The 26,981-nt window shown below is 41.3% G+C and overlaps 1 protein-coding gene across 1 annotated transcript; it reads right to left on the bottom strand.

Annotated features, from left to right (window-relative positions):
* Nucleotides 1-7,606: 7,606 nt before the first annotated feature.
* Nucleotides 7,607-20,875, bottom strand: CDC5L (cell division cycle 5 like). The gene is made up of 16 exons (XM_053458909.1): nt 20,702-20,875; nt 19,415-19,518; nt 19,127-19,288; nt 18,770-18,897; nt 18,394-18,493; nt 17,813-18,031; nt 16,621-16,768; nt 15,940-16,128; nt 15,676-15,824; nt 15,214-15,376; nt 14,482-14,646; nt 14,062-14,142; nt 13,611-13,850; nt 12,913-13,110; nt 8,655-8,867; nt 7,607-8,285 (listed from the first exon to the last, which is right to left on the bottom strand). The coding sequence occupies exons 1-16, from the start codon at nt 20,744-20,746 to the stop codon at nt 8,181-8,183; spliced, it is 2,409 nt and encodes an 802-aa protein (XP_053314884.1). The 5' UTR covers nt 20,747-20,875; the 3' UTR covers nt 7,607-8,180.
* Nucleotides 20,876-26,981: the final 6,106 nt, after the last annotated feature.

A 26,981-nucleotide genomic window follows, 5' to 3' on the forward strand; every position in this document is an offset into this window, starting at 1 on the left:
CACGTTACTACCTTGTAACGGCAGATAATTATAGTATTATTCCCCGAGCATGAGCCAAAGAAGCCCTGTGATAAAATCCTAGCACATTTAACGTGTTTCCTGAAAATTCTTTCTGTGTGGAAAAACCAACATTTTGTGTGTGTCCAGACATTTTAGTGTTTTTTTTTTTTCCCCCTCCTCTACTCTTTTAGAGCACGTAATTTCTTTGGTTTTAAAAAGCTTTAACTGCAGCCGCTTTATTAATTAAGTAAGCAGGGATTCCAGAATTAAATGCCGTTCAAATGGGCGACGTAGGCTTTTCGACCTAACATGTCCCGGTGTGAAAGAGTCATGAAAATATTATGTTAACTCGTCCGCTGCGACCTGTTTGTCGGAATGGCAATGTTAGGGTTTTTATAGAGATATATTTAGCCGTTTTAAAACGTTTTGAGGCCTTGCTGTACTCCGCAGACGCTCTCTTTGCTTGGTGAAGGTGAATTGTGGCCTTCACAGTTTTTAAGTCATAAAAGCATGAAATAATCTATACTTTGTGCTTGTTTTATGTTTTTAATGCGATAGGTTTGGAGGTATTTAAATTAGATATTTAATTTAAAAAAAGGTGACTTTCATCTCATGAGCTATTTTAATATTGCAAAATCTGAGATCTGTTCTCTCTCCCATCTTCACTTCTACTCTTACAAAGGCTGCCTAAACCAATCTACAGCAGTCAGCAACTTAACAATGGAGAGAGAAAAATGTGATTTTGGAACCTCATGATGGAGAGCTCCTTACCTGGAGCTCTCCATCTATTGTGGAATTAGCTTTTGAAATGGGTTCTAGCCGTACGTTGAGAGGGGTCTGGCCCCCATGGGCAGATCCAGACCTAGACAGCCCTGACGGAGCAAGGAGTAGGAAGTTGTCAGGGCCAAAACGCCGTTTCCCTGCCCAGAGACAAAATAAACCGGCATGGAGACTCAAGGAAGAAGGGCTTCACCTGGAGACTCCAGGTCACACCTAGAGAGTTCCCAGGTATTGAGATAACAGAATGATCACAAAGTCCCAACATTTCAGGTATATAAATCAGGACAGCACTAGAAGTGGTTGAGGTTGGTGCCAGAAGTGTTCCTCTTACAGGAAGAGCCATCGTGCAGCGCTCATCTTCAGAGTGATACAAGGTGGCCATGTGGGAGCTTTAAAACTGGTACAGTTGATAAGCTGAGATATGTAATCATGCAGATCATGAGGGTAATAAAGATGGCTGTCTCCATGATTTACTCATAAGGTGGGTTTCTAATACATATATGTTATTGGGTCTCTTAGTCTATAGTATACCTCCAACAGTCCCAATTTGCCACTCTGTTCCACTGTCCCACCAAGCTCAACCTCTGTCCCACCAAGCTCTACCTCTGTCCCACCAAGCTCTACCTCTGTCCCGTCGAGCTCGGCAGGACAGCGTGATTCAGGACCACAATCCCACATTCCAGGTTTTATTCTCTAGTGTCTGCGACTCTGGTGATACAGAGGAAAGTAGATTTATTACCTTTAGGCTATCTTTACCAGAGCGCAAAGGGGACAGTTGCCCAGGGCCCAAGCATGCACAGCTGACAAATGGCCAATGAGGTCATCATCCAACATTAGATGTTTCGAGGCTTTACTTTACTGAAAGGGTAGTAGATAAGTGGAACAGCCTTCCTCCAGAAAAGTTAGGGATTAATATAGTGAGAGAATTTAAACATTTAAACACAATGATGTCCTCAAATAAGACAAGATCAAGGACGGTATGAGGTTTCAGGTTTTTACAGCAGAAAAAAGGCAGACTAGATGGGCCAACTTTTTCTTATCTGCCCTCACATTCTATGTCGAAGGAACTTATTTTTTTTAAATATAAAATGTTAAAGCCCCTATCCCCCCCAGCCAAAATTCACTAAAATGACCCCAAAATCCATCAAGTTAAAAAGCTCCAAATTTTGACAAAGAAATAAAAGACTAGGTTGTGCTTTTTTTCTCTTTATTTATTGTTTCTTCAAAGGAGATGCTTGTCTGCTTGACCAAAATATAGTGGATCGGGAAAATGTCCAAACACAATCAAAGACACAACTCTGATTAAATCTAAGCCGTACAAGAGCCAGCTATTAACTCATATCAGCATGCCTCAAGGTTACTAAAATCCTTTAATCATTGTCTAAAGAGACTGATTATTAGGGAGTAGAATAGTTTGGCAGCCTTATCACAGTGCAGCGATCGCTACGTTGATTTGCAACAATTCCAGATGACGGATAATTCCCACCGCTTCTCACAGAATCCCGCTGAGTATTGCTCTTCACTCCAATTTGTGTGGGGTTTTTTTAGGTAGAGAAGGATCATGTTAAAGATGTTAAAATGAACTGTAGGTTTGCTCCTGAGTTTCCTTCAATCACCCAGGGTCTCGGAGTGGACGGGCAGATTCTCAGGGTGATGTTTTTAAGAAAGGTGCTGTTCTTGATGATGAAAATGTGTGGGTAAGGAGTCAAACCCTCTAGGAGGAGACACCGTGGACCCAGTCTACTTGGGTTCCTCTTAGGCAGTGGCTGGCCATCTGGTACATTGGGCAAATGCCATTGGCACCCCATACTGCCTCGATCTGGCCACATAGTACGCAAGCTTAAAAACGTAGCATGCGACAGCTCATATCCAGCCATAAATTATTAAATTATGAAATTAAATCAATTTCAATCAAAAGCTGCAAAATTAATTAACATGGACAAACAAAATCAGTGCAATATGTGAGGGCAGAAAGGAAAGTTAAAAAAGGTTATTTTAGGCCCTAGCCCTTAGCTATGAAATGATGTACTGTTTAAAAGCATGGATCTAACTCCTTCATATTGTACACCTCGGGGCAACTTGGCCTGGGGAGACAATGGTCTTCCTGCTCCAGTGAGACGGAGCGCTAGGCAGCAGTTTAATATCTTTCTGGCCTGTCAGGAACCGCTTTCTCTTCGGGGTCCATTTTTCTGTTTCCTCGCTGGAAAAACAACCCCTTCCTGTCATTGGTGGATCCAGTCACATGTCCAGCCGCAAAGGGGTTGCTAGGGGAAAATTAATCTACGGAGTGCTGCAGTGTTGAGGTGGTTGCCGTTTAAAACAGCAAAGGGCATTCTTCACAGTAAGGACTCTGAATGCTTATAAAAAGGGACGCTCGAACCATCATGTACAATTTAATGCTTAAGGCTGCTGCGTGTCCCCATTAAATTATTGATTTTTTCCGCCCTTGTTCCCCGAATCCCCGTCCCCAGCATCTGCTTACACACCCCCTGGTTACCATTGCTCATGCGCGCTATCCTCACTGCCAACCAGCTACAGAATGGGCTCAAACAAGTCCTCCAGAGGGTCTAACGAGACCCCCACATGCATGTGCATGCTCCATAGGCCCTAAAGTGCCACAAAACTAAACCTCCTGAAGGAAGCCCTTTTCCATAAATTGTTAAAGAAACCAAACTACGGTTCCTTAACATGCGTTCTTCATTGACGGAACTACACGGGACAATAAAATGTGCCTTTAACAACGAACTATATTCTCTTCTTGGCAACACGGGTACACACTTTAATCTCTGGTTTCCATGGCAAAATGATCTTGTTTTTTTTATTGCTTTCTTGTGGATCTATTACCCTCGTCTGCCAGGGGCTTCTATCAGGAGACCAATGTCTTTGAACACACATGGGCAGTATTGGCGCGCTGGTATGTTTTTTTGACCAGCGTATTTTATTGCTTCATATTTACCCCAAATATCGAGGCTCTATCTGTTCTGTTTCTAAAAACCCGTAGCCAAATAAAACCAAGCACCTCAGAAGCTTGACGATATCCTCCGGCTCTCACATAAAAAGGATTACGCACCATATTGTCTTTAAAGTTCTACGTTCTGTCAGGAACACTATGATCACAATGAAAGCAAATGAACTACACATGTTTTCAAAAGACAAAAAAACATTCAGTTAGATCCCAAATGGCACTTACCTGTGACATCTGGCTGGCAAGAACGCTGATATATGAACTGAATACATGACAAATATAGTCTCCGTTCCCTGTTACAACTCGTAAACGCAATCATTGAACATGAATGATCTGAAGAGGATGTTTTTGCATCTCCGTCGGGAATATTAACACAATAGCAATTTAAATGCTTTAGAAACATTGTTACGAGCTGCAAATGTAAAAATGATCTCACAATCCTACAGGACAAGTCTGTTTTATCGGATTAAGGAGAACCTTTGACTTTAACTTGAAAGAACTGCTTCGACCGACTTGAAATATGTTTTGGAGACAGTAAGTGATCACGAGCCTGGTCTCCAGAATTGAACGTGCTTGTGTATCTCGTGAAAGAAATTGCTGGTTTTTTTTCCACAACAAACAAAACATTCGATTTAAAACGAACAATGAAAAACAAATATGTTTGAAAAAAAACAAAATAATATCAAATGACAACCAATCAGAAAAGCCAACAAACAAAGTTCTCTGATGTTCATTAATAGGACTGTCAGGCAGTTACACCTCAAGAACCGATTTTTCGGTTAAAACAGTGAAAGGCTTTCTTTACAGTAAGAGCAATAAAGCTGTGGCATTCACTCTCCATAGACGTTGTGCTATCTGGGAGACTTGTCATAATTGATGGAACCATGACTTCTGCTCTCTACCAGAAAATCCTGGAGGAGAATGTCCAGTGATCAGTTTGTGACCTAAAGGTCCAGCGCAGTTGGGTTTTGCTGCTGGACAACGATCCGAAGCATACAAGCAGGTCCACAACGGAAAGTCAAGGCTTTGGAGTGACCTCATCAGTAGTAGAAGCATTATTAAACACTCATCCACAGACACCAGACGAGCCAGAAGGCTTGTTTTTCCCTCAGAAATCTCATGGTGCTGCCACAACCACAAGGGATTCTGGGTAGGCACATGCAAATAAGGTCAACAATAATCACCTTTTGCCTCTATATCCACTTTATACATGGATCCCTTGAAAGTAATTGCCCTGCTGTACAAGACAGCCTTTAGACAAAACTCGGGTAAGAAATGCAGTAGCCAGATCCCCACTCATGGACAGCTGTTTAGTCCTTAAAGGGACTCGTCAGCATGAGGTTGCTTTTCTTCCAGCAAAGTTTTTTTCCAAATTGTCCTCAGGATGCGTCCATGTACATGGGTGAGGTCTTTGATCAACTGGGTGAAGCCAAGTGGCTTCATGGCTGCGTCAAGGACTATGACATTGGGATCCGAGATGTTGTCCATCTGTGTGTTGAAATGCCCAGCGATGATGTTCTCGCTGTTATTGGTGGTCAGCTGGGCCTCAAGGTCTTGGGTGTCAGTCAGGAAGAACTTGAATGGCACTGGCGGGCGGTATATTGTGGTTATGGTTACGTTGTTGCTACCATTTGATGCATGCCTGATGGTGATGTGTTCAAAGGACTGGAAGGGGATGTTGTTGATGGTGTTGATTATGGTGCATGGTCTGTCGTCTCGACTGACCTATGCCACTCCCCCTCCAATAACCGCTTTCCCATTTTTTTGTTTCGCGTGGAACTTGTATCCGTCTGGTATCATCTTGTAAAGGGATGATTGGTTGTGTGTGACGAGTATCCATGATGCCCATCACTATTATAATTTACAGCTGGTGGTAAGGCCACTGTCTTTGACAGAATTAAGTCTGCTTTGAAAGTGTCCATGCCTGTATGAGGTGTGTTTGGTTTAGTTGTCCCATTCAATGTTATATCTAGGAGATTCTCTGTTGTAAAAAGTTAGCTCTGGCATTGCATGGCACTATTTTGGTAGGACATTCAGATGTATTTAATTTAATTCTGCAGGCATCTTCCTTTTGCCTCTTCTCTGGAAAATAGAATTGGCAGTGAGTGAGGTATCCGTGCTGGGAGATGACGAGGCTTCTTAACCTTTTCCCCTTCCCAGCAGTGGGTTTTCAAAAGATCCCAAGAGATTTGAGAATGGTTACCTGTGATTCTGTAGTAGATGTTTGGGCGCCATAAAGTTGTAGTTAATACAAGAGTTGTTTTGTGTGTACAGGGCATCCGAAACTCCGTCCTGCCTGTAGATAAGAGGCAGAATTTCATTCAGAGGAACCGGGTATATCCCGTTTTAGTATTTGGAAGGAGACTTACTTTCGTTGCGGTGAGAGAAAGTTGGAAAGATTAGGGAAATTAAGCCAGAGACATATTAAGTTTCAAGTTTTCACGATACCTGGTTTCATGGCCTTTTTAGCAGCAACCTGGGTAGATCCCAGAGTGCAGAGACAGAGAAGTGGAGAATTCTTTTTTCTTGGTGTTTCCTTTCATGTTCCAGGTGGCCTGATATGTGAAAAAAACTCAAAATCTGTGTTCTCATTAGATTTGTGGTTGCAGGGAGACTTTACTTAGGGACAGTTATCCCCCCCAAAAAAACACTAGGTGTGCATTTTTGATTCACCTGTGCAAATTTCTCATCTTGAAATCACTTTAAGAACTCAAATACTCCGATTTTAAGGTTCCCCGTGAACATACAATACAAACTGACCACGCATACGTGGTATGTATGTACTTGGAGGACATGGAAGATTACTTTTTTTGTGTTTTCTTTCTTGTTCCAGGTGGGCCAGGGAACAGGATCCATCCTCAAATATATCTGGAAGCCTCTATTCTTTGTTTTGAGATTTGCTGTTGAGGTGGATGACCTAGAAAGGTAAATGGGGTGTCTTTGAAATCTTCCAAGGGTGTGCTTTAAAACAGTAGTTTGTGGGGGGGGGGGTTATTGTAATAATAATAATGACTTGGGGACATTGTGTGGCCCCATGAGTAATGTAACACATGTGGTATTGTGTTATTTAGAACCCTGGAGATTTATATGGAATATACTTTTTCATTTGCTCAGCTAATATTTGAGAAATAGGTAATCATACGTAAATTTTCCGATGCTGTATTTATCGTGTAATAAAAACCAAAACAAAAAAAAATTTGTTGCTCAATAAAACAAATATTTTAACAAACATTTTAACTTCTGGTTATTTTATTGCCCCTTCTTCTGAGCTTTCAGGAAACACTTTTATTTTGACACTTCATACCAGTCTTACCATGGAATTTAGTATTTTTATTATCAATTTTCAGTTTATGATTGGGAAAATATACTTAAATCTACACTTATCTACTAAAAATATACTTGGGATGTTGTAGTTTTTATTCTTTTTTATATCTTGTCCCACAATGCAAAATTCAAATCAAAAAATTGTGATTAAACTAATACTAAATGTTAAAAAATGTCAGCCTCCCAGGAGGGGAAAACTTGGCCAGAGCTGTGGCACTCAAAGGGGTTAACCATTTAAATCCCCTGCCCACTGATTATTATTATTAATGGGTTTATATAGCGCTGTACATTGGTATTAGTGAGTACCCAGCAAAGGCATGTTTTTAAGAGTAAGAATTTTGATCATCCAAGGAACCCATTATCCAAAGTTTTATGAAATAAAAAAAGAAAAAGCTCCAAAGTAAGGATTACTGCTGATCTACAGAAGTGGGTGGCAGGGCAAAGGTCCTAAAAGGAATAAACCAGATAGCAAACCAAGTAAGAATAACGGTTGTCGGAAAATCTGCATTAAAAAAAAGTAAAGGTTTTATTTTGACATGTCGATTTAGATTACATTTGTAACCGGGGGCTTGGGAAACAACATCCGTGGATTGCAAATCAGAAGACATTAAAATTCACAGTTCACTTGTATGTTTATTGAACATCGATAATCCGCAGGCAATGTGTAGGGCGGAGATTAAAGAGCCATCCAATAACATATCTTAATTCGGTAAAATAAATCACTGCCAGGTAAAAGACAAAAATGTACAGAAAGTGACTGAGTACTTGATTCACTTCTGACAAAAAGCGACACGGCCATAACAGACAGCTTTTCACATCGTTGTATATTTGCGCCAACACGCTAAAAAAAAATGGGAATGCGTATCGCAAAATCAAAAATATACACCCGCCGTTTTATTATTTCCCCTTACCGAGAACGCCTCGAAACCAAGTGTGATCTACACGATGTAAGACGACAAAACAATCGGCCATTGGTTAAAATGTATCGTCTGGTGACAAAAAGCGAACAATCCCTTAAGGGCAGATTTGCAGACGGATGGGCATTCAGCTCTGCATAGTATTATTGTTTAGAGCGCAGCTTGCATGGGAGTCGTGGCTGACGGAACAGGCGCTAATATTTGGACTCGTAGCGTTCTTTCTCCAGCACGAGCTCCGCAAACCTCTGCTGCAGCTCGCGCTCTCTTTCTTCTTGCCGCTGGACGTCTTCTTTCAGAGACTGCGATAACAGAGCACAGGAGAGAAGTGTTAGATATTCCCCGTTACGATGCGAGAGCCGATTGCTACTAGAGACGGATCCGCTAAACGGAGTTTGCATTCCAACCGTCAACAGCCTCAATTTGAAATACTAGCGAGAGCCTCCTGCAGGAACGCTCATTTCGGGAGATTTTTCTCTATTTTAGGTTTAACTATTTGCTCTACAAGACCAGCAGTATAACAAAGTCATCTCCTTCACACACATTAAACTGTAGGCCTGCAGGTTTTTATAAAAAGAAACCAAAAACCAACATTCTTGTAATAGCGATGAGACAAGGTACCGTGAGATTTTTAATCTGATTGGGTCCCCTATCAGCCAATCAGAAGTTACCTCTATCCGCCTGGGAATGGCCACATCTTCATGATTCTTAAGTTCCTCGAAGGTCCGTAGCTCCAGGTTGGCTTGTTCGTACTGATCCCAGATTTCGTTCAGCTGCTTGATTAATCCCATCGCTCGCGACTGGTAACCGCCAAGCAAGATCTTCATTTTCTTCTCCATTTTCGCGGCCCTCTTGGCTTCGGCCGTCATATGACCTCTGTTTATCTGTGGGCCAAAAACATTTTGCGGAAACAATCTTTAGAAAACACTTTTTTGCCTATTTAGAGCATAAAAAAATGGTTAATGTTTACTGTCTCATGCCACTCACGCAGCAGATTCAGAGAGTGTTTTAATGAGCCATGTCCCATCAATAAAAGTGAGAAAAACAGTCAAATTAAATAAAAAGGCAAAATGTGATTAAATCCTTAACAGTGACTTGAAACTTAATGTACTTAAATATATATTTTTCCAATCCTTTATTGAGCCATTGACACATTTAGACCGACAAACTGCTATAAACCAAGTCAATTGTCGAAGATTAAGAGAACGTTCTATCGAAGAATCATTGCGGATACTAGGCCATCTTTTTGGTATCCAGAACTACATTTCTGAAGCTTTTTCTGGAAAATTCTGGATGGAGACAATGTTTCCGAGGTGTGACCTTGAGCTCAGCTGGTATCTTACTCTAAAATCGTCTAGTTCCAAATCAGCTGCATCATACCACTCATGCCTGGGACCTACACTCTCCTTTCCTCTGCCGATGCTGAAATCTCCTTTCCTTGTGTCTTTATAGAGACCTCTTGGTGAATAGACCACCAGAGAGCTGCATATACTGACCTTGTATGTATTTGTACAATGTGATCAGATCCCCTCTTAGATGTCTCTTTTCAGTTTTTCTAGTCTCTCCATAACTAAAATTCTCCATTCCTTTACCTTTGTAGCCCACCTGTCCTGTAATTCAGGAGCATGCGCAGACATGACACACCTCCGCCGTGTAGCAGCTGACAAGCCGCGTGACGGCCACGCACCGCCATAACGCATCATGGGAGACTTTACTCTAACAAAGCTATGGACAGCGACGTTACGAACCGTAAGGTCTCCTCCAACAAACGCTTTTCGGCTTGCAGTAAAAATTACGTTCACAGCAATCAGGTTCAGCTACACCTTAAATGAATTTGAACATCTCGATGAGGACGGTGCGAGAAGAATCCCCGACCGATAAGAACCCCCTTCTTGTTTCGGCATGATTTCCATGGACGCTGAACAGAGTTCTCCTTTGTACGACCGAAGCCACTCCTTGGTCACAAAATCATAATTCTCCCGTTTTATTAGCAACTAGAAACGTTGCTGCCAAAGAATTTAATCACGCGAGTAGAGAAATGAGTTCCAGATGCCTCGATAGATCGGTAAATAGCGTGGTTGGCATACCCATCACGACAGAGCTGGCTGCAGCTGCTGGATTCCAGGGGCTCGAAATCCAAAAAAACAGGAGACTGATGTTTCAAATGGATAAATAATTATGACAGGACTGTTTGGGTAAAAAAAAAAAACCAAAAGGAACCCACAGAACTGGAAATGTATCTCAAAACGTTCACCTTCTCTATTTGATTGGAACACAGAACGATACCCAAAAGGAAAAATATTTACCAGATCAGAGGAGTCCCCGGCATGAGGAGCTATATACAAGGGGGTCCGACTCCAAAGCCCCCCCACACACCATTAATTCCTGCAGATGTTAGCAATGATTTGGGATGGGATCAGGAATGTATTCGGCCCATGTAGCATGGCCAACCGTTCCACCGCCATCAGTGATTACATTTAAGGAAGTTTAAATATACATCTAAATGTTACATTTTATTGTTTCGTCACAGATTGGGACCTGGCATTAGAATTATTATTTCTTATGTTCTTCTGCTTAAACTTGGGGCAGATAGAATTTTTTTTTTCTTTTATGACCCTTGCGATGAAGTAGAAAGCGACTTCTGATCGGTCGTGATGGGTTTGCGGGCATGTAGATACAGCGGTGGTTGTTTGCCAGCTCCGAATCCCCTGGTTGCCAAATAATCACCGTCGATGCCAGCCTTTTCGATGCTCTCTGGGCTTACAGAGAAATCCAGCCCTCTGGCGGTCGGCCAATATAACTCCCGGCTGGAAGCACGCAGCACGGGGGAAATCGCTGATTAACGGCGGAGATGCCGGCTCAAAAATAACCGACGACAAACAAAAGGAAACCGGTTCTGCCAAACTAATCGACACGTGATCTGGGTGTAGAGGCTTAAAGAGACATGGATTGTTAAATGGGGTGTATGGGTAAAAGGGGATTCTAATATAAAGGGTAGACGGGTTGCTATGGTGATAAGACCACTTCTCAAACTTTTTATACACGACCCCAAAATAACTCCAAATCTACTCAACTGATAATGCAGTTTTCTTAATACAAAGAAGTGAAAGTAGGTTCAAGGACAGATGAACGTGGGTTTTATATTTTGTGCCTGAGCAGCTAAGAAGTTGTTTTATTCAAATTACTATGTCTAATTTTATAAAAAAAAAAATTCTTGTTTACTTTCTGGTGCAAAATGAATAGAGATCCCTTGAGAATCTGTCACGTATCTTGTGGGTGCCAGTGATGTAAATATTAATATATATGTATTTTTTTTTAACTTACATCAGGGTCGGTAAATACAAGCAGAGAAGGCTAAAAACGTGATATTATATTTACACCGGCGTCTGCTGGAGCGATGAGATGTGGGAGAGCAGAAATAGTGAAAGTTTGTTATATTCTTTGTACGGCAGGGTTTAGGTGATCGCCTCCTGATATAACCACTGCAACATTAGGAAGAACACAAATGCCACCTGCTGGTAAAATGGCCAACTGTCAATATGTGCTGGTCTAATGAGACGAGAGCAGCAAGCAGACCAAGTTCATACAAATGCCCCCAGTGCAGATAGTGAATGGGGGGGGACAAGTAGCTCATTATAGCAGCACAGGCTTTGTGGTCTGCCAGGATCTGACGAGACATTCTAAAACGCCATATTCTTTTCAAGGAGTACATGCTTGTGTCTATTGGGTCTAACCCTGCCATGCTGAGCCCATGCACACATTACACATACATTACGCAGGGTATGCCAGCCCTTCTTGCAGGGGGCGCTCAGAGGTTGTCCTTTCTTAATGCATAGCGACGTCTACAATAATTAAAACAAATTTAATATTTCTTCCTTTGTAATTATATAGCAAAAAAAGCTGCGGCAAAGTCCAGCCGCAAATAGTAATATACTGTTATCACAACCCACAAGATTATCTTAGGACATGAAATACAATGCATTGGGGCATTTTTTTCGTCTTTTGTTAAACATGAAAGAGGTCATCGTAAAAGTCCAGTGTCAGCAAGAACATGCAACTGGTTGCCAAGGTGATTGCACTACCAGGGACTGGAACATTTCTTTATGAATACCCACAAGATAATTTAAATAGCCGTACAGAAGGGAAGAAATGGCGTAGCAAGTGCTATGCACTCCTACATATTGGGTTTTTCTGGTTACACAGTCTATATCAAACTAGCATTAGCGTGGAGGTCCTCGGTGGCACGCAGCCGCTATCCATCATTAGCCAATACCTGAAAGGTCACTTCTACAGATGTGCAATAATCGGGTGAATTTAAAGCGTAAGGCACCATATACCCTATTCTGTGATTGTCAGCCGATTTATAGGTACATTTAATAGTTTAAGGGACTATCTAATCTCTCTGACACCCCTAATATAGCAGAAATAAAGCACTTGACACATAAATTGCAGCCATGCTTCAAAAGCCTTCTTCCTCCATGATCTGGCATTTCTTGACACTGATTGGCTGCTTGAAGCTGTCAATCAGCGGCAGGAAAGTGCTCACATTGTAATTATAGGGAGAACTTTGCGTGTGTGTACGTGGGTCTCAACAGCCAGCGCTGGAGCTGTCCGGAGACGAGTAGATCTCACGCAAGGAGGGGTGTTTGGCCGAAAGCATTTCCCGCACAGCATTTAGCTGAGGGGTGGGAAGACGGGCTAAATGCTTTCACTCCGACCATTTGCAAAATAGACCACATGAAAACCTAAAGGGACCCTGCCATTATATACATTAACCAAAGTAATCTAGAGGTAATACTTTACCATCACATGTCACATTTTAAAGATAGATGTACTCGTTATATACTTATGCAAAATAAATAATGAGCAGGAAGTGATTATTTCTATATAAAATTGGTTAAGTATTGGATGTGGTTTTGGATGACCTACCTCTAGCCTCTTCTCAAGGGATTCAATCCGGTCCTTCTTACTGGCCAAGTTGGCGCGAGTGTAACGTCCCTGGCCGGGGAGGTATAAGACCTGACTGTAACACTCCTCCCACACCTGGTTATAGGAATCGAGAGAGAGGTCACCATGCCCCATGCCTTGCTTCACAACCTCCATCTCCTGCTGAAGGAGGTCCTCTGCCTGTAATATAGAGACAGACACCACAAATGTTAATGAACACGTACATAACGAACGGAACACATTGCCGAAGAAGATTCAAATTCCGTGGCAACGTAAGAATAAAGCTTTAGAACACACACTGCGTATTTTACGCGATGTGACGTGTGTGAATAAGTAGTGCTGACCCCGGATAAATAATACGTTTAAATTCCTTACCTGCTGAGTTAACCTACCACGCTGCATAGTATAGAACTGCATGCATGCACTAATATCACAAAACTAAACTACTGAAGGCTTTCCTCTTTGATTAGAGCGAAGCTTATTGCAAAGGCAAATAAAACTCAACCACTTCCCCTGTTGATTTCTGTAACAATTACCAATTAAGTTTTGTACACTATACAATAGGACATCAAGAGCTCAGTTACCCAAAATCTTTAAACTTAAAGTATTTAAGGGTTTTTTTTTTGCTACTGTAATAAAAATAGAATTCCGAAGACAGTTATCTTTGTTGACATACTCACATATTTCAGCTCTTCTTCTGAAATCTTTAGATATGGATTTTGCTCCAAAAAAGCTACGTGTTCTGCGTTGGTGCCTCCAGGGCCTTTTCCTTTCTTTCCTGCAGCAATGTCTCCATATGGATAGTGGAGACCGTCGTAATGAAGCATTGTGATCATCTCCTTTTTAATCAGCTCCTCGCTTTTCTGCAGGTCGCTGAGCGGAGTCTCGACATTGGCAGGCCTCAGAATAGTTTCGTTTACCTAAAGAAAAAGATCAGAGGTTCGTGTTTGGTATTTAGCCAAATATTTAAGAGCCTGAAGTCATAATATAAAAAAAACCAAAAAAACAGCTGAGCACAGCATGTGCTTTTATACATGTTTTCCACTTCACGGTTGTATTAGTTTCTACGTGAATGTTATCTGGTACTTAAAAATAAAAAAAAAAATGTAAAAGAGAAAAACAGAAAATTACTTCAGAGGGTCTTGGCAAGCCCTTCTGCACCGACTTGTGTCTCTGCTTCAGCTCCTTGGCCCTTTGTGCATCCCTCAATGCCTATAGGGGGGGGGGGAGAAAAAAGTTATCAGTCATAATGCCATAAATGTTTGCCCTAACAGATCTGATGTTCTGCGGAAGTTTTTTGCAAGCCTGCACTGCATTGTTGAGTGCGGAACGGTCCGCTTTCCAGCGTGTTTAAGAACAAAGTGAGATATTAAGCGGTAGCCTACAGGTAATTCTAGAGGGCAGTGCGGCTGTTGACAAGGACAGAGCCTAGTGTTGTTGTGAATATCCTTAGAGTTTTTTTTCCCCCAGGAAGAATGTACATTTAAATAGATCTGAGAATGAAAAAAATACTAAACAGTAGAAGACAATTAGACAGTCAAATCATTTAACCTGCTTGCGCGCTTCCACATCTGCCGCATCTTCGATGTAGGATTCCTCTTGGTCGCGCTCCTCGAGTTCTTGCTCCGCATTTTCAGGCAAGACTATCTCAAAGTCATTTTTGGGGTCTGGAAGGGACATTAATCCCAGGCGCAGTTGTTCACGAGACTCCCTTTCCTGTGTGCGAAATACAGCTTATCAAATTAACGCGCCAGCAGAGGATACGAAGCCAGCATTCCAGAAGAACGCTTCCGAACGCTGAAATAAGCCAGCCTTTAAAAGCCAACACAAACCAAGCAAGAACCCCATCATTATGAAACATCATACCATAATGATGGGGTTCTCGTAGTATAAAGTAACATTCAGATGTACTTATTCTATTCCAGTTCTTTCTCACAATCAAAAATCATTTGACATAGCAGGCATTTGAAAGAAATGGATACTTTCATCCATCATGAAATGGATAAAAGTAAAGACTTGACATCAGCCAGAGTTAAAACATGATAAAGGCTTGTCATTAAGCATTAGTCACTTCCAATACTCATCCCTGTAATGAGTTCTAAAACCCAAACCACAGAATGCTGAGCAGCAGTGAACCAATTACAGATTACATGGACTTTTAGAAATGGTTGTCTACTTCTCAGAGCACGAAGAACACTAACAAGTACTTAAGAAAAACAGATGTGCGTTAAAACGAAGAGATGCGACATTCAAAAAGTATTTAAACAAAGTTCAGCTTCTTACCAACTGTTTGACGTAAGATGGGTCATTGTAGTCAACAGAGCCATCTTCAGGGTTAATGTTCAGTTTGTCTCTCAGCGGAGTTCTCCCTGGGGTGGCTCCTATAACTGGCTTAGGTGTCATGGCGCCACGAGGGGTCAAACCATCTGAACTCTGGGATGGAGTTCTACCCCAAGAAAAAAAATAAAAGCATGGTTAGTAAAGGTAATACAGTTTAGAGTTTAAGCTATAAAGCACCCACAAATGAGCAAGTTTTCTTGATACAACCTGAACACAAACACTTCCTGTTAACAGTTTTTAGGATTGTACCTACCCTCAAAGCATTCTGAGTCCCCAGAAAAGACATCGAGGGGGAGAGAGGGAAACTTGAGAGCTATGTTTAAGTGTGCATGTGTATACACACCCACCCCATATTATATTATATCACAATAACTTTTAAATTATCCGCTAAATAGCCACTCTTACCTGAAAGGCGTGGAAATTACTGTGTTTGGGGTCTGAACGAGCTGTCTCTGTGGGGTCACTCCGGAGAAATCACTCTCATGTAGAGGGGTATTTAGCCCACCCTTTAATGGTGTGTCCACATTTGTAAGTGCCATCAAATTCTGTGCTTCCTGTGACAAATACAACCAAATTGTAAACTTGCCAATGTCCTGCCATTACATTTTAAACAGACCAAAAAGTTTGACTAGGCGCTTTCATACGGCACCCAGAGAAACCACCCTTTACCTGTAGGATCCGGTCTTGCGCGGCTGGTGTTTTAGGGGTCCTTAAGGCAACGCTGCTGTTGGCAACAGTGTATTCAGACAGCAGCGTACTAGAAGCAGAGTTGGTGATCCCAGACTCCTCAGCTGTCTGTCGGGCAACTTCACTGGCTTGGCCGATCTTAACAACTTCTTCAAGTTCTGCATCCGATATCTAAAGGGGACAAGCATGGCACTAAATGTCAGACCAAAGATAAGCAATAATATGTGGCATCACTCAAGCAGCAATATATATTCTTGCTCCTTTCAAGAACAAAACATCAAGACATTACCTTCACACCCAAAGCGACCAAAAAATAAAGTACTTAAGTAGCGAGCCTACAGACCAAATCAAGGTACATCTATGGGCTTCAATGACGTCCAAAGCCTTCACATAAAGGGCAGCTCATTAAAGGGCCAGTATCAAAGAACACTTCCAGCACTGATGTATAAAGACCTCTGTGACTTGTGTGTACGGCAATACATATTATATGAACATGTTTTGGGTGTGGGTTGGGGGCGCTGATACACATTCCAATTAAACACCGCAGACACACGGTGACCGTTACTTTTCAAAAACATAATGACCTTCAACCAAATACCTCGTAATTAAGTTATGCTTCGATATATCGATATCTCATAAGACACATTTTCTTCTAGTCAATACCTGAGGCGAAGGGAGGACCAACTTGCTTCTCTTTTTAGTTAATTCTGACGCTCCACCGGTTGTCTGAAGAATTGCCGACGGCAGATCAGACTCCTTTTTCCTTTTAATATTCTGCTTGTCTTTCTTTCGTTCTTTGGCTTCTTTCTCACTGTTAATGCAAAGAAATACATATATTTTCTTAGGGATATTTAAAGCCATGGAATGTCTCCAACAGGATAAGGAATTGATTTGACTACGAAGCGAAGCACGTGAGAGCTTGCATCGGATTGGTTTTAATAGAGAGCAATGAAAATATTTCCACGGCTCTGTCCTTTAAAGTAAGAGTGCAAGCAAATATTCCGCTAACACCCTGACAGGAAAAATAAACTGAATTTCATCCTAACGTATAACCCGGGAAAAAGTTGTGTGTTCCTTGGATTAGTGAAGGAGCCGCATGATGTCCACAAAGTCTGTTAGAAAGACAGGTTTACTTGTCTGTACAGCTTTAAAGTCATCCTCCCACCGAGGAACGTTCATGTATCTTCCCAGGGGCTGCATGCTGGGAACACAAGCGCTTCTTATAGAAACACAGCGCAGGAAGACTGAAAGGGACAATTTTACTTGTAACCAATCAAAAGACATATGTATAAATCTATGGAAGGGGAATGCATACATTAATACAGCATTAGATATATTAGTATGTCTTAGATGTGTCCATGTTACTGTTAAATTTGTATACTGTCAATTTTATTTTGTGTTCTCCCCATCGTAACCGTCCATTGGCACCTACCAGCGCTAATTAAAATGTAATAATTGTGGGCTCAAGCTTTACCCACTCCCTGGATGGATTAGGGTATAATACATATATTAGGATTTTTTTTATTTTTATTTTTTAAACATTTTTGGTAAAGCAAAGGTAGCCAATGTAAGACTGCATGAAACTTCCACATCAGAAAGAACAGCAAACATTGTTAAAGACGCGCTAGTTTCATGGCACATCCACCATATGCATTTATCATAAGTCTGCATATCCCATTGTACAGCAATGGGGGCCTGCTGCTACCACATAATGTGTGATATAAGTATCATCTCAAGTCACCTACCTGTGCCCAGAGTACAGGTTATGTTCTGCGAGTATGTTTATTTAACCTGCTGTGTAGTGACATTTCCACTAAACAAAGTAAGGTATTCCATATAACCAATAGTTACTCACGATCTTAATTCCCCATCCAAGTCCTGCTGGCGAAGTTTTCTGAAGTCTGCATTTAAGGCGTCATAGTTTTCCTCGGACGTGTCATAGAATCCTGGGGCCGGCTTCTTTTCGAAGGGAATTTCGGCGTTGTAGTCTACTCCACGCTTCTTTTTCCTTTTCTTTTGTATCTCGATTCCTGCGGCTCTGAGCTCCCTCCTCTTCTGAAGAGCAGCAAGTCGCCTGTTTAGAGAAAGTTGTGAAGAAAACATGATGGCAGATTCCTTAAATAACCTTTAACAAATCCTAAATGCTATGTATGACCTGTATAAACAGTTGTAAAAGGATGTAGGATGGGCTACAAGCAGACAGCACTTAATGAATAGCAACACAGGTTTCCATGAGCAGGGATTAGATGTCCTCTAATAAATAGCCAAGTTCACAAACTTTAGTTCTACACTAAATATAGAAATATGAGAATTTATTTTTTTTACAAAAAAACTCTGAAAACTTCGGTCTTTAGCCATGCCAGCACTTCTATATATAAGGTAAATAAAGCAATGGTGACCTGGTTTACCTACGGTGCCTCCATCGTTCAAACATACCTCGCTTCTTCCAACTGCTTTTCTCTGGCCTTCCTCTTGGCCTTCTTTCCTTGAGTATTAGCAAGACGGGCTCTGGCTTCGGAGAGCATCTCAAGCTCATCTGGAAATTAAACCATATACCTCTTACCACATACACAATTTAGAATTTCATATAATGTGTGTGTGTAAGCATCCAGGAGTCCTTTGGTATAAATAATCCTTTTAGTGGCCCTTTGCATTAGTAACTTGCAGAAAGATACAGGAAGACTTTCAAGCGGAGATGTAACTCGCCATTCTTCACTATACATTAGGACAGCCCAATCTCAGAGAGCTTCTAATGCAAGAATTTCTGTGCACCCCGGGTATTGATATTAAATTGTTTGATTGATCAAGGTACCTTCATCCATGTCAACAGGATCAGGTCGGGCAGGTTTGGTTTCTGGATTTGGGTCAATTTCCCCAGGTTTCAGTTTCCTTGGATCATCTGCCGCTTCCTCTTCATTATCTCGCTGCGCAGCTTTATCTCTTAAAGAAGAAAGAACACACAGTCAGCGTTACATCCATAACAGATATTGTCTCCGGCTGTAACGGAAGGGATTCTTTCGGTATAAAGTTTCTGGGTGCAGAGGGGGTACGGCAGAAGTGATATTAAAACAACAAAAAAAAAAACAAAGACAAACTTTAAAACATAAGATACTTGCAGACCAAATCACGGCCACTATTGTGATGAGGAAAGTACTCAGATGGTACGTACAATAGATACTCGTAATGTTCCAGGCACTGGGCAGCTGTTCTGCCTATAATAGGGGCTATTGTTCTCCATTGAGTTGGCATCAGTTTGGCCAAGTGCAGTAATTTTTCCTCTTCTTCACGTGACCATTCCGTTTTCTTGATGCTTGGGTCCAGCCACTCGTACCTATCGGATAAATTGCATAGTTGCAGTTAGCGTACAATAAGAAGTAGGGTTAATAACCCTTAACGGAGTGCATTGTTTGTGGTGACAAATCACTAAGTGGCAATCTATTGCCAGCCGCGTACGTACCATCGTGCTTTGCACTGCTTGGCAGATTTTCTGTGTAGAAGGGAAGCAATACGAGACCACTGGTTTTTGCCATATTTCATAACAGCCGCTTTGAGAATTTCATCCTTGAGAGAGAGAAAAAACGAAAACATGTAATATGAGCGTCGTTAACCATTTCTTTGCATCACTACTTTCCTAATCCAGTTCAGACCTCTGGCCTGAGAAGACTAGATGGCCGTGTGTGTGTGTGTATATGTATGTGTGTATATATATATATATATCATTTATAGTATTTATATAGCACCAGCCGATTCCGTAGCGCTGCTACAATCAGCAGAATAGTTTTAAATCACACACTGTTCTTGTGAGCTTACAATCTAGTCATATATAGTGTATATACTGAAGAATATCTGATGCATGCTATCCTCAGCACCATGTAAGCTGGCACAAACACTTTAGAGGCTCTAGACGAGGGCATTTCTATTACTAAGCGGGAGAGACAGGTAATGAACTATGTGTTGCTAAAAAAACAGCTCCTATAACCCTTAGCCAGCTCTTCCCCAGCAACAGAAGATCATGTAACAAGCTACGTCAAGGAGAACCTTGGGCACAACGTAAGTTAAAAACACACGACGATCTCTGGGAGTTTAAACCGATTTCTGGTAAATTTTCACACAGAGGTTACTTCACCTATAGCTATTGATACATTTTAAGCACAAGCTAAGCTGTTTATTTACGCATGGGCGATGTATCTTATCGTCACGCTGCAGTTCCATCATCGGATCAAAGCGTTTCATCTGCAGATTTTAACATGACACGCCACTGAATCAATATTATTTATAATTGCCCTGCGTCAACGGGTTCATGCCACAGGGAGCCACAAGGCCAGCCTGGGAGGGGGATAATCTCGCCTCCTGATGGTTGGCCTTGTCTCGCAAGCACTACTACGATGTACTACTTGCTACAGGTGAGTTGCAACCCTCAGCGTTCCCAGCCAGCACAGCTAAGAAAATGCACCATAATGCACATCCTGTGACCTTCTCATCCAACCAGAGCCCATACATCATTTACTTGCTGCCATCACCTCTGGTGCTTTGGTTGCTACACTGACTGGAGGTGATGAGAGTTGCAGCCTAACCTCTACCACAAGGCCCCAGCCTGAACATAGTGCATTACCCAGGCTACCTGTAGCTACCAGAGGGCATGAGTTCTCCTCATACTGCCCAGCAGCAGGTATCTGAGCCCGGGGGGGGGAGTCAGCCCTGCGCCCCGAAACCCCATTCAGTGCCCTCAAAGGCGCCCCCTCACCTCTGTGTTCCTCCACACCCCTCCTTTTATCATTATCCGCGGCATGTTGGCGGTGTCGTTGGCTCACTGGCCGGCTGCTCTGACGGTAAAAATGTAATATCGCCGCCGAAGCGGGAGGCAGAGTAACACGGGTCGTGCGCTACTAGAAACACGCCGTAAAGCGAGCCGAATGTTGTGCTTGCGACGCGCAAAGCACGTCGGGACCGAGACTTGTGGCAACAAGTGAGAGGAGTGAGCGACATGGTGTGGCGGGAGCGGAAGAGCGCCATCTGCTGGCAGGAGGACCGCGGCAAAGCAGCGCAAAGCGGGAGCCGCAGGGATGCTGGTGGCTCCCGGACACAGTCTGCGTTGCTTTGTTTAACCACTTCAGGCCCGGCGGGTTTATAACCTAGCGAGATTTTTTTTGTCATGTTAACAATGTGTTTGTTAAACCATGATGTCATCTTTTTATAAACCCGCACAAATTTTATCATGTTGTCCAGGAGACGTAGAGCCTTTTAAAATCATAGATATACATAAAACATTATAATTATTATAGATAATTAATTAACCCCTTCGTGACAAAGGCTGATTTTACTTTTTGTCCCCTTCATGACAATGGCCTTTAACATTTCTGCGCTGCTCGTGTTTAGCTGTAATTTTCTTCCTTCCCGTTTACTGAACCCAAACAAGTTATATATTGGGTTTTTTTTTCAGGACAAGAAGGGCTTTCTTTAGATGACATTGTTTTGATTGTATCATATTATTTACTATTAAAAAAAGTATAAAATATGGTGAAAAATTTAGAAAAAAATGACTGTTTCTAACTTTTAGTTGAAAAATCTTTTACTCATCTATAAAAGGTAATGAAAAAACCTGCTAAATAGATTCTACTATTTGTCCTGAGTTTAGAAATACCCAGTGTTTGCCGTGACGTGCCCGGACCGGCAATTGTCATCAAGGGGTTAAAAAAAATCTATACTAAAATAGAAAAAAAATCCAAATTTTTCAATCTTGGTTAAACGATACTATAGTAAACTAAACTATATATAGCTGAGCAACGACCCAATTTATGTGATTACAGTCATACCCCACGTACGTGTTTTCATGTTCCAGAGGGTGACATCCCTGCTTTATATTTTACATATTACATATTTTTTTTATTATTGGCGTAATTTTGCAAAATATTAGGGGGGGGGTCATTCTTTAGAAAAAAAAAATACTTGGTGACATCACCGGGCCCCATATCAATTTTATTTATGTTTATTATTATTATTAGTTATTTTTTTCCCCTTAATTTAAAAAAAAATGTTTTGGAAGGAGAGGAACTGTTTTTCTCCGTCTCCTCCTCCTGATCTGGCCGTACCGATCACACTGTGACCACCATGCAGGGCTCCATAGCGATTGAATGACAGTCAGGGCCGGCGCCACCCTGTCCTTATAACCCGTTATATCCCTGTATATTCCTCATATTATATATTATATACTCTCCGGCCGTATAACTAATCCCGTCCTTATTACCCGTTATATCCTGTATATTCCTCATCTTATATATTATATACTCTCCGGCCCGTATAACTAATCCCGTCCTTATAACACGTTATATACTGTATATTCCACATTTTATACAAGGTATATCTCAACAATATTTTTTAACATCAAAATACAGACTTGAGAATTAAATTAGATTACAGAAAACATCACAGTAATTGAGCAAAAATATTAAATAAGAGATTTATCCTAATCTTTTTCATTTTGACTTCACTTGTGATATATATTGACTGAAGATTGATTCCTTCTGAACTCTCGTGACCTTCACTGGTTAACAGATAAATCATAGCCTTATTGCTTAGTCTCTGATGCATGTAATTCTATAAAGAAACACAAGGTGGCACTATAAACCCCTGGGTATTGTGACATCATGTTCTTCACTTTTACTAACCAGTCTGATTTTTTGAATTAATTTAATTATTATAACATGTTCTGTATGCTTATGGCGGGTCAAATGTGACAAAGCCCTGCAGTGTATAGAGCAAAACAAGCGATCGAGGAAGCCCATGTAACCAGAAAGCTGCCTAAGGTGATCAGCCTGGGCTCTCAAAGGTCAACGCAAGGTGTTGTTCTATTGTGTCAAAGAAAACTATAGAGGTGTAGGATTGTGCATTGTTACCCGTGGAAAGAAAATTAGCAAATTTGGTAAAAGTTGATACCTCTATTGGCGAACTGAGTTGCGTTAGACTGCTTTGGTCTCTCCTTTATCATATGCTTGAAGAAGAGATCTGAGTAGCCATGAAGCTTGCAGTCTAATGCTATTCAGCAAGCCAATAAAGCAGCGGGCCGCTTCATCAGAAATGTATGTGTGTGGGCCGCATCATAATGATCAGATCACCCCTGTTGGTCAAGAGTGATCTAATCACCACCAGCCCACTCCAGACTGGCAATTAAAAACTACTTCAGACTGAAAGCAAATGATCTGGAAGCAGCTTTGCTGCTGAATACACAGCGGCATGCATTGTGGTTTGGTTCCCACAAGCTTGTGGGTTCCGAAGACACAAACATTAACCCCTGAAAGGGTTACCTCTGGACGGCCGTCCTCGGGAAGCGATTGGGCAGCACGGGAGGGTCGGGGCTGATCCAAGGCAGCCCCTGCCCCTGAGCCCAAGCAAGTAGCTTTGCGCTCAGGAGCGCCCTCTACGTGTTAACACAGGACGTATATAACACAGGACGTATATAACACAGGACGTATATAACACAGGACGTATATAACACAGGATGTATATAACACAGGACTTATATAACACAGGACGTATATGCAAAGGTGGGATCCTATCACAGTACCACGCTTGATCACTGAGCTCTTCAGAACGACCCATTCTTTTCACAAATGTTTGTAAATGCAGAGTGCGTGGCTAGGTGCGTGATTTTATACACCTGTGACAAAGGGTCCAAAAACAGTAGACGTTCTTTTAAGCAACTATTAGATTGTAAGCTCCCAAGAACAGGGTCCTCTTCTGTGCCAGTTTATCTTAAAGTGTGTTAGCGTTATTGCCAATTTAAATATTATTGTTCATTTTCATTCTCCCCTATTGTAACAGCACTATGGAATTTGTATATAAAGTGTAATGCAATACATGCTTTTTAATGATCCAGCCTTCTCATTTTGACAGAACGGAGTCGTTTTTAAACGAGAATGACAGAAATTTGAATCGCGTTCCACAAAGTGCAGTAAGATAGATATTTGGTAAATATCCCTGAAAATTGTTGACGATGCTTTTGAAAGATATAGCTAGGAGGTGCACTGGATCGCCGCAGGGGATCATATCAAAGAGATCTAATTCCTTTTATTGACGAGAGTAACTTGTTAAAAATAAAGAGTCCATATTCTGCTTCTTTTAAAAATAATCTCTGCATGTAGCTGAATTTTGAATTTAAAGTAATTCCTTTCATATAAATACATTGTATATATTTACGGACAAATGTGATAATTTGTAGCTGGACAATAAATGGAATGCTTATTTAAAAATTATTTTATTTCATTATTTTTCTATTACTATTTTTAGTTATCTGTCTCGAGAAGGATTTTTAATTTGTTGTTTTTTTTGGGGGGGGATAGCAGATCCATAAATCTATAGATCAATATTCTCAACCTTAATCGCATTTTTTTTTATATTCCAGTTGACCAAACTTTGACCATGTCTGACAACCCGTTATGTTCCCGGGTCTAGTTAAACCAAAATAAATCAATTATTTGAAATCTTCAGAGAAATATATTGATCGTGTTCCAATTACATATGACAAGTGAAGGCTAGAAACCCTTTGATTATGGAAGCAGTCCACAATGTTTCTTGACAGGTAGAGCTCTTTTATTCACCCAAGGCCATACCATTATGCCTTGGACCTAAGCAAGTTGTTTTGGTTTTTACATCCATGTTACATACCACAATTTAATACCTATTATCGAATGAAAGAGGGGGGGGTGCTTTATTCTGAATTTCAATAAGACTTTTTTTGAATGTCTTTGCAATACAAAGAGAATTAAAGAAAGATGTTTTACAAAGAGGATATTACTGAACTTCCAATCAAGACACATCGCCGTATGGAGAGGTTTTGTGTAAATTGTAGGTTTTTGGTAGACTGGTAGACGTGACGCAATCTGAGACCGACCGCAGGTATAGTGGACCCAGATTCCAGGGAGGCTCTCTTTGCCAAACCCCTGGCACGTTGGTGGCACCAACACAGGTAGTTAACAACATAAGTGAGAAGTGTCTGACCTCACAAACGCTCTACTGGATGAATGGGCAAAAAATCCAACAGAAACGCCCCAAAATCCTGTCTAAAGCCTTCCCAGGAGAGTGGAAGCTGTTATAGTTGCTAAGGGGGACCAACTTTATATGAATGTCTATGTACTGAGAATGTGATGTCATCAAAGTCACTGTTGGTGTAATGGTCAGGTGTCCCAATACTTTTGTCCATATAGTGTATGTAGGTAGATGAAATCTGAATTTTGTCCCAGATTAGGACAGTTCAGATAAGGGATAATCACGCCTGGTGGGGGGCAGGAAAGCTCCTGTGGCTGGTGTCTGACCTCTCCTGTAGTCCCCCATCTGCATTTGATGAATAGGCCATGATAGTTTGCATTGATTTTTATCTGTGAAAGAACTATCAATTTTTGCTCATTTTGACCTCTGTCACCCCATACAACATATTCAAAAGTAGAGCATTACGACGTAGCAAACAGACCTTCAAATGTTCGTGAAAGACATCATCAGATATACCTTAAAGACAGACAATCATTTTTTTATTATTAACATCAAATTAAGAGGACGTTTATTGGGACAAAATGAGATAAAACCAGGTTTTCACAATGTCAACCAACATTACTGTATATAGCGCTGGGGGTTATATTACTGTATACAGTGCTGGGGGGGTTATATTACTGTATACAGCGCTGGGGGGTTATATTACTGTATAGAGCGCTGGGGGGTTATATTACTGTATACAGGGCTGGGGGGTTATTACTGTATACAGTGCTGGGGGGTTATTACTGTATACAGTGCTGGGGGGTTATTACTGTATACAGTGCTGGGGGGGTTATTACTGTATACAGTGCTGGGGGTTATTACTGTATACATCACTGGGGGGGGGTATTACTGTATACATACTTTGTAAACAATAGAATGCCTCGGTCATAATCACCAGATGGTTTTGACACATAAAAGGCTAAGGAGCAAAGGATTTCTTTAGGTAAGTAATACTTCATTATGAATGTACGTGTGCATGTATATTATGACAATGTGTCACCGTGTAAAAACACACAGAAAATGCCTTAATATGAAAATCTCAGGTGTAATACGCAGGTATAAGTTTACAATTGTCTATATAAACTCTCTCATTCACACACACACAGTTACATATATACGGACACTCAAATATACATGTACACACTCACATATACATGCTTACACTCACATATACAAACTCACCCTGCATCACACACCTACATTTAGGATCCCATCTTACTGACCTTTGTAAACTCACAAAAGTATTGAACACCGAAAAATAACTTTTTGGAAAACAAGTTTATTTCCTTTTGAAAGCTTAGCCATTTCTTCTTCCTCCTGATAATCCCTTTCGATCTCGAGAGAACGTTGGATCCGGGGCGAGCGTATGGATTAAAGAGCGTTTCGTAACGTTTTCCTTTTGATGTTGGTAACAACATCAGGTTCGCGGTTTGCAAAATCCAGATTGATTTTTATCACACAGGAGTCCATTAGTCCTTCTCGCTTCAGCGCATTTCAGAATTTGAGAAGCTCACCACAGTAGGCCCGCAGATATTTTCCTTTTCAGGATTCTATGATTTTCCAAACATAACCCACGAGCGAGTTTTTTTAATTTGGAATTTTATTGCCCATAACTTCATACCCACATTAACGAGGTATCATTACCAATTAATTTATCTAGGCCGTTGGGAATATCATTTGTAGTTTTTGAGGGCTCTACAGGCTCTTCCTAAGACTCAAAGTCTTGTCCAGGTCCAGGTATAGATCTACTTGCTTGATTTGACGAGAGATACCAGCTGCATCTCACTGAAAAGCTCCATAAAGATGTACGCTGGGTTTACATGGACCATTCCCTACACTCGCTAACCCCAAATGTTTATGGCAATAGAACCTCTATAGAACCTCACAATGTTTTGTGGACCACACTCTGATGTAGACAACAAGTGGCGATTAATAATGATTATTGCACACGGGCTACTTGGCATTGACCTGACTGCCCACCGTGTTCGGGACTTCTGCTC

Source organism: Spea bombifrons, chromosome 3, assembly GCF_027358695.1.
Source record: "Spea bombifrons isolate aSpeBom1 chromosome 3, aSpeBom1.2.pri, whole genome shotgun sequence".
Classification (NCBI taxonomy): Eukaryota; Metazoa; Chordata; class Amphibia; order Anura; family Pelobatidae; genus Spea; species Spea bombifrons.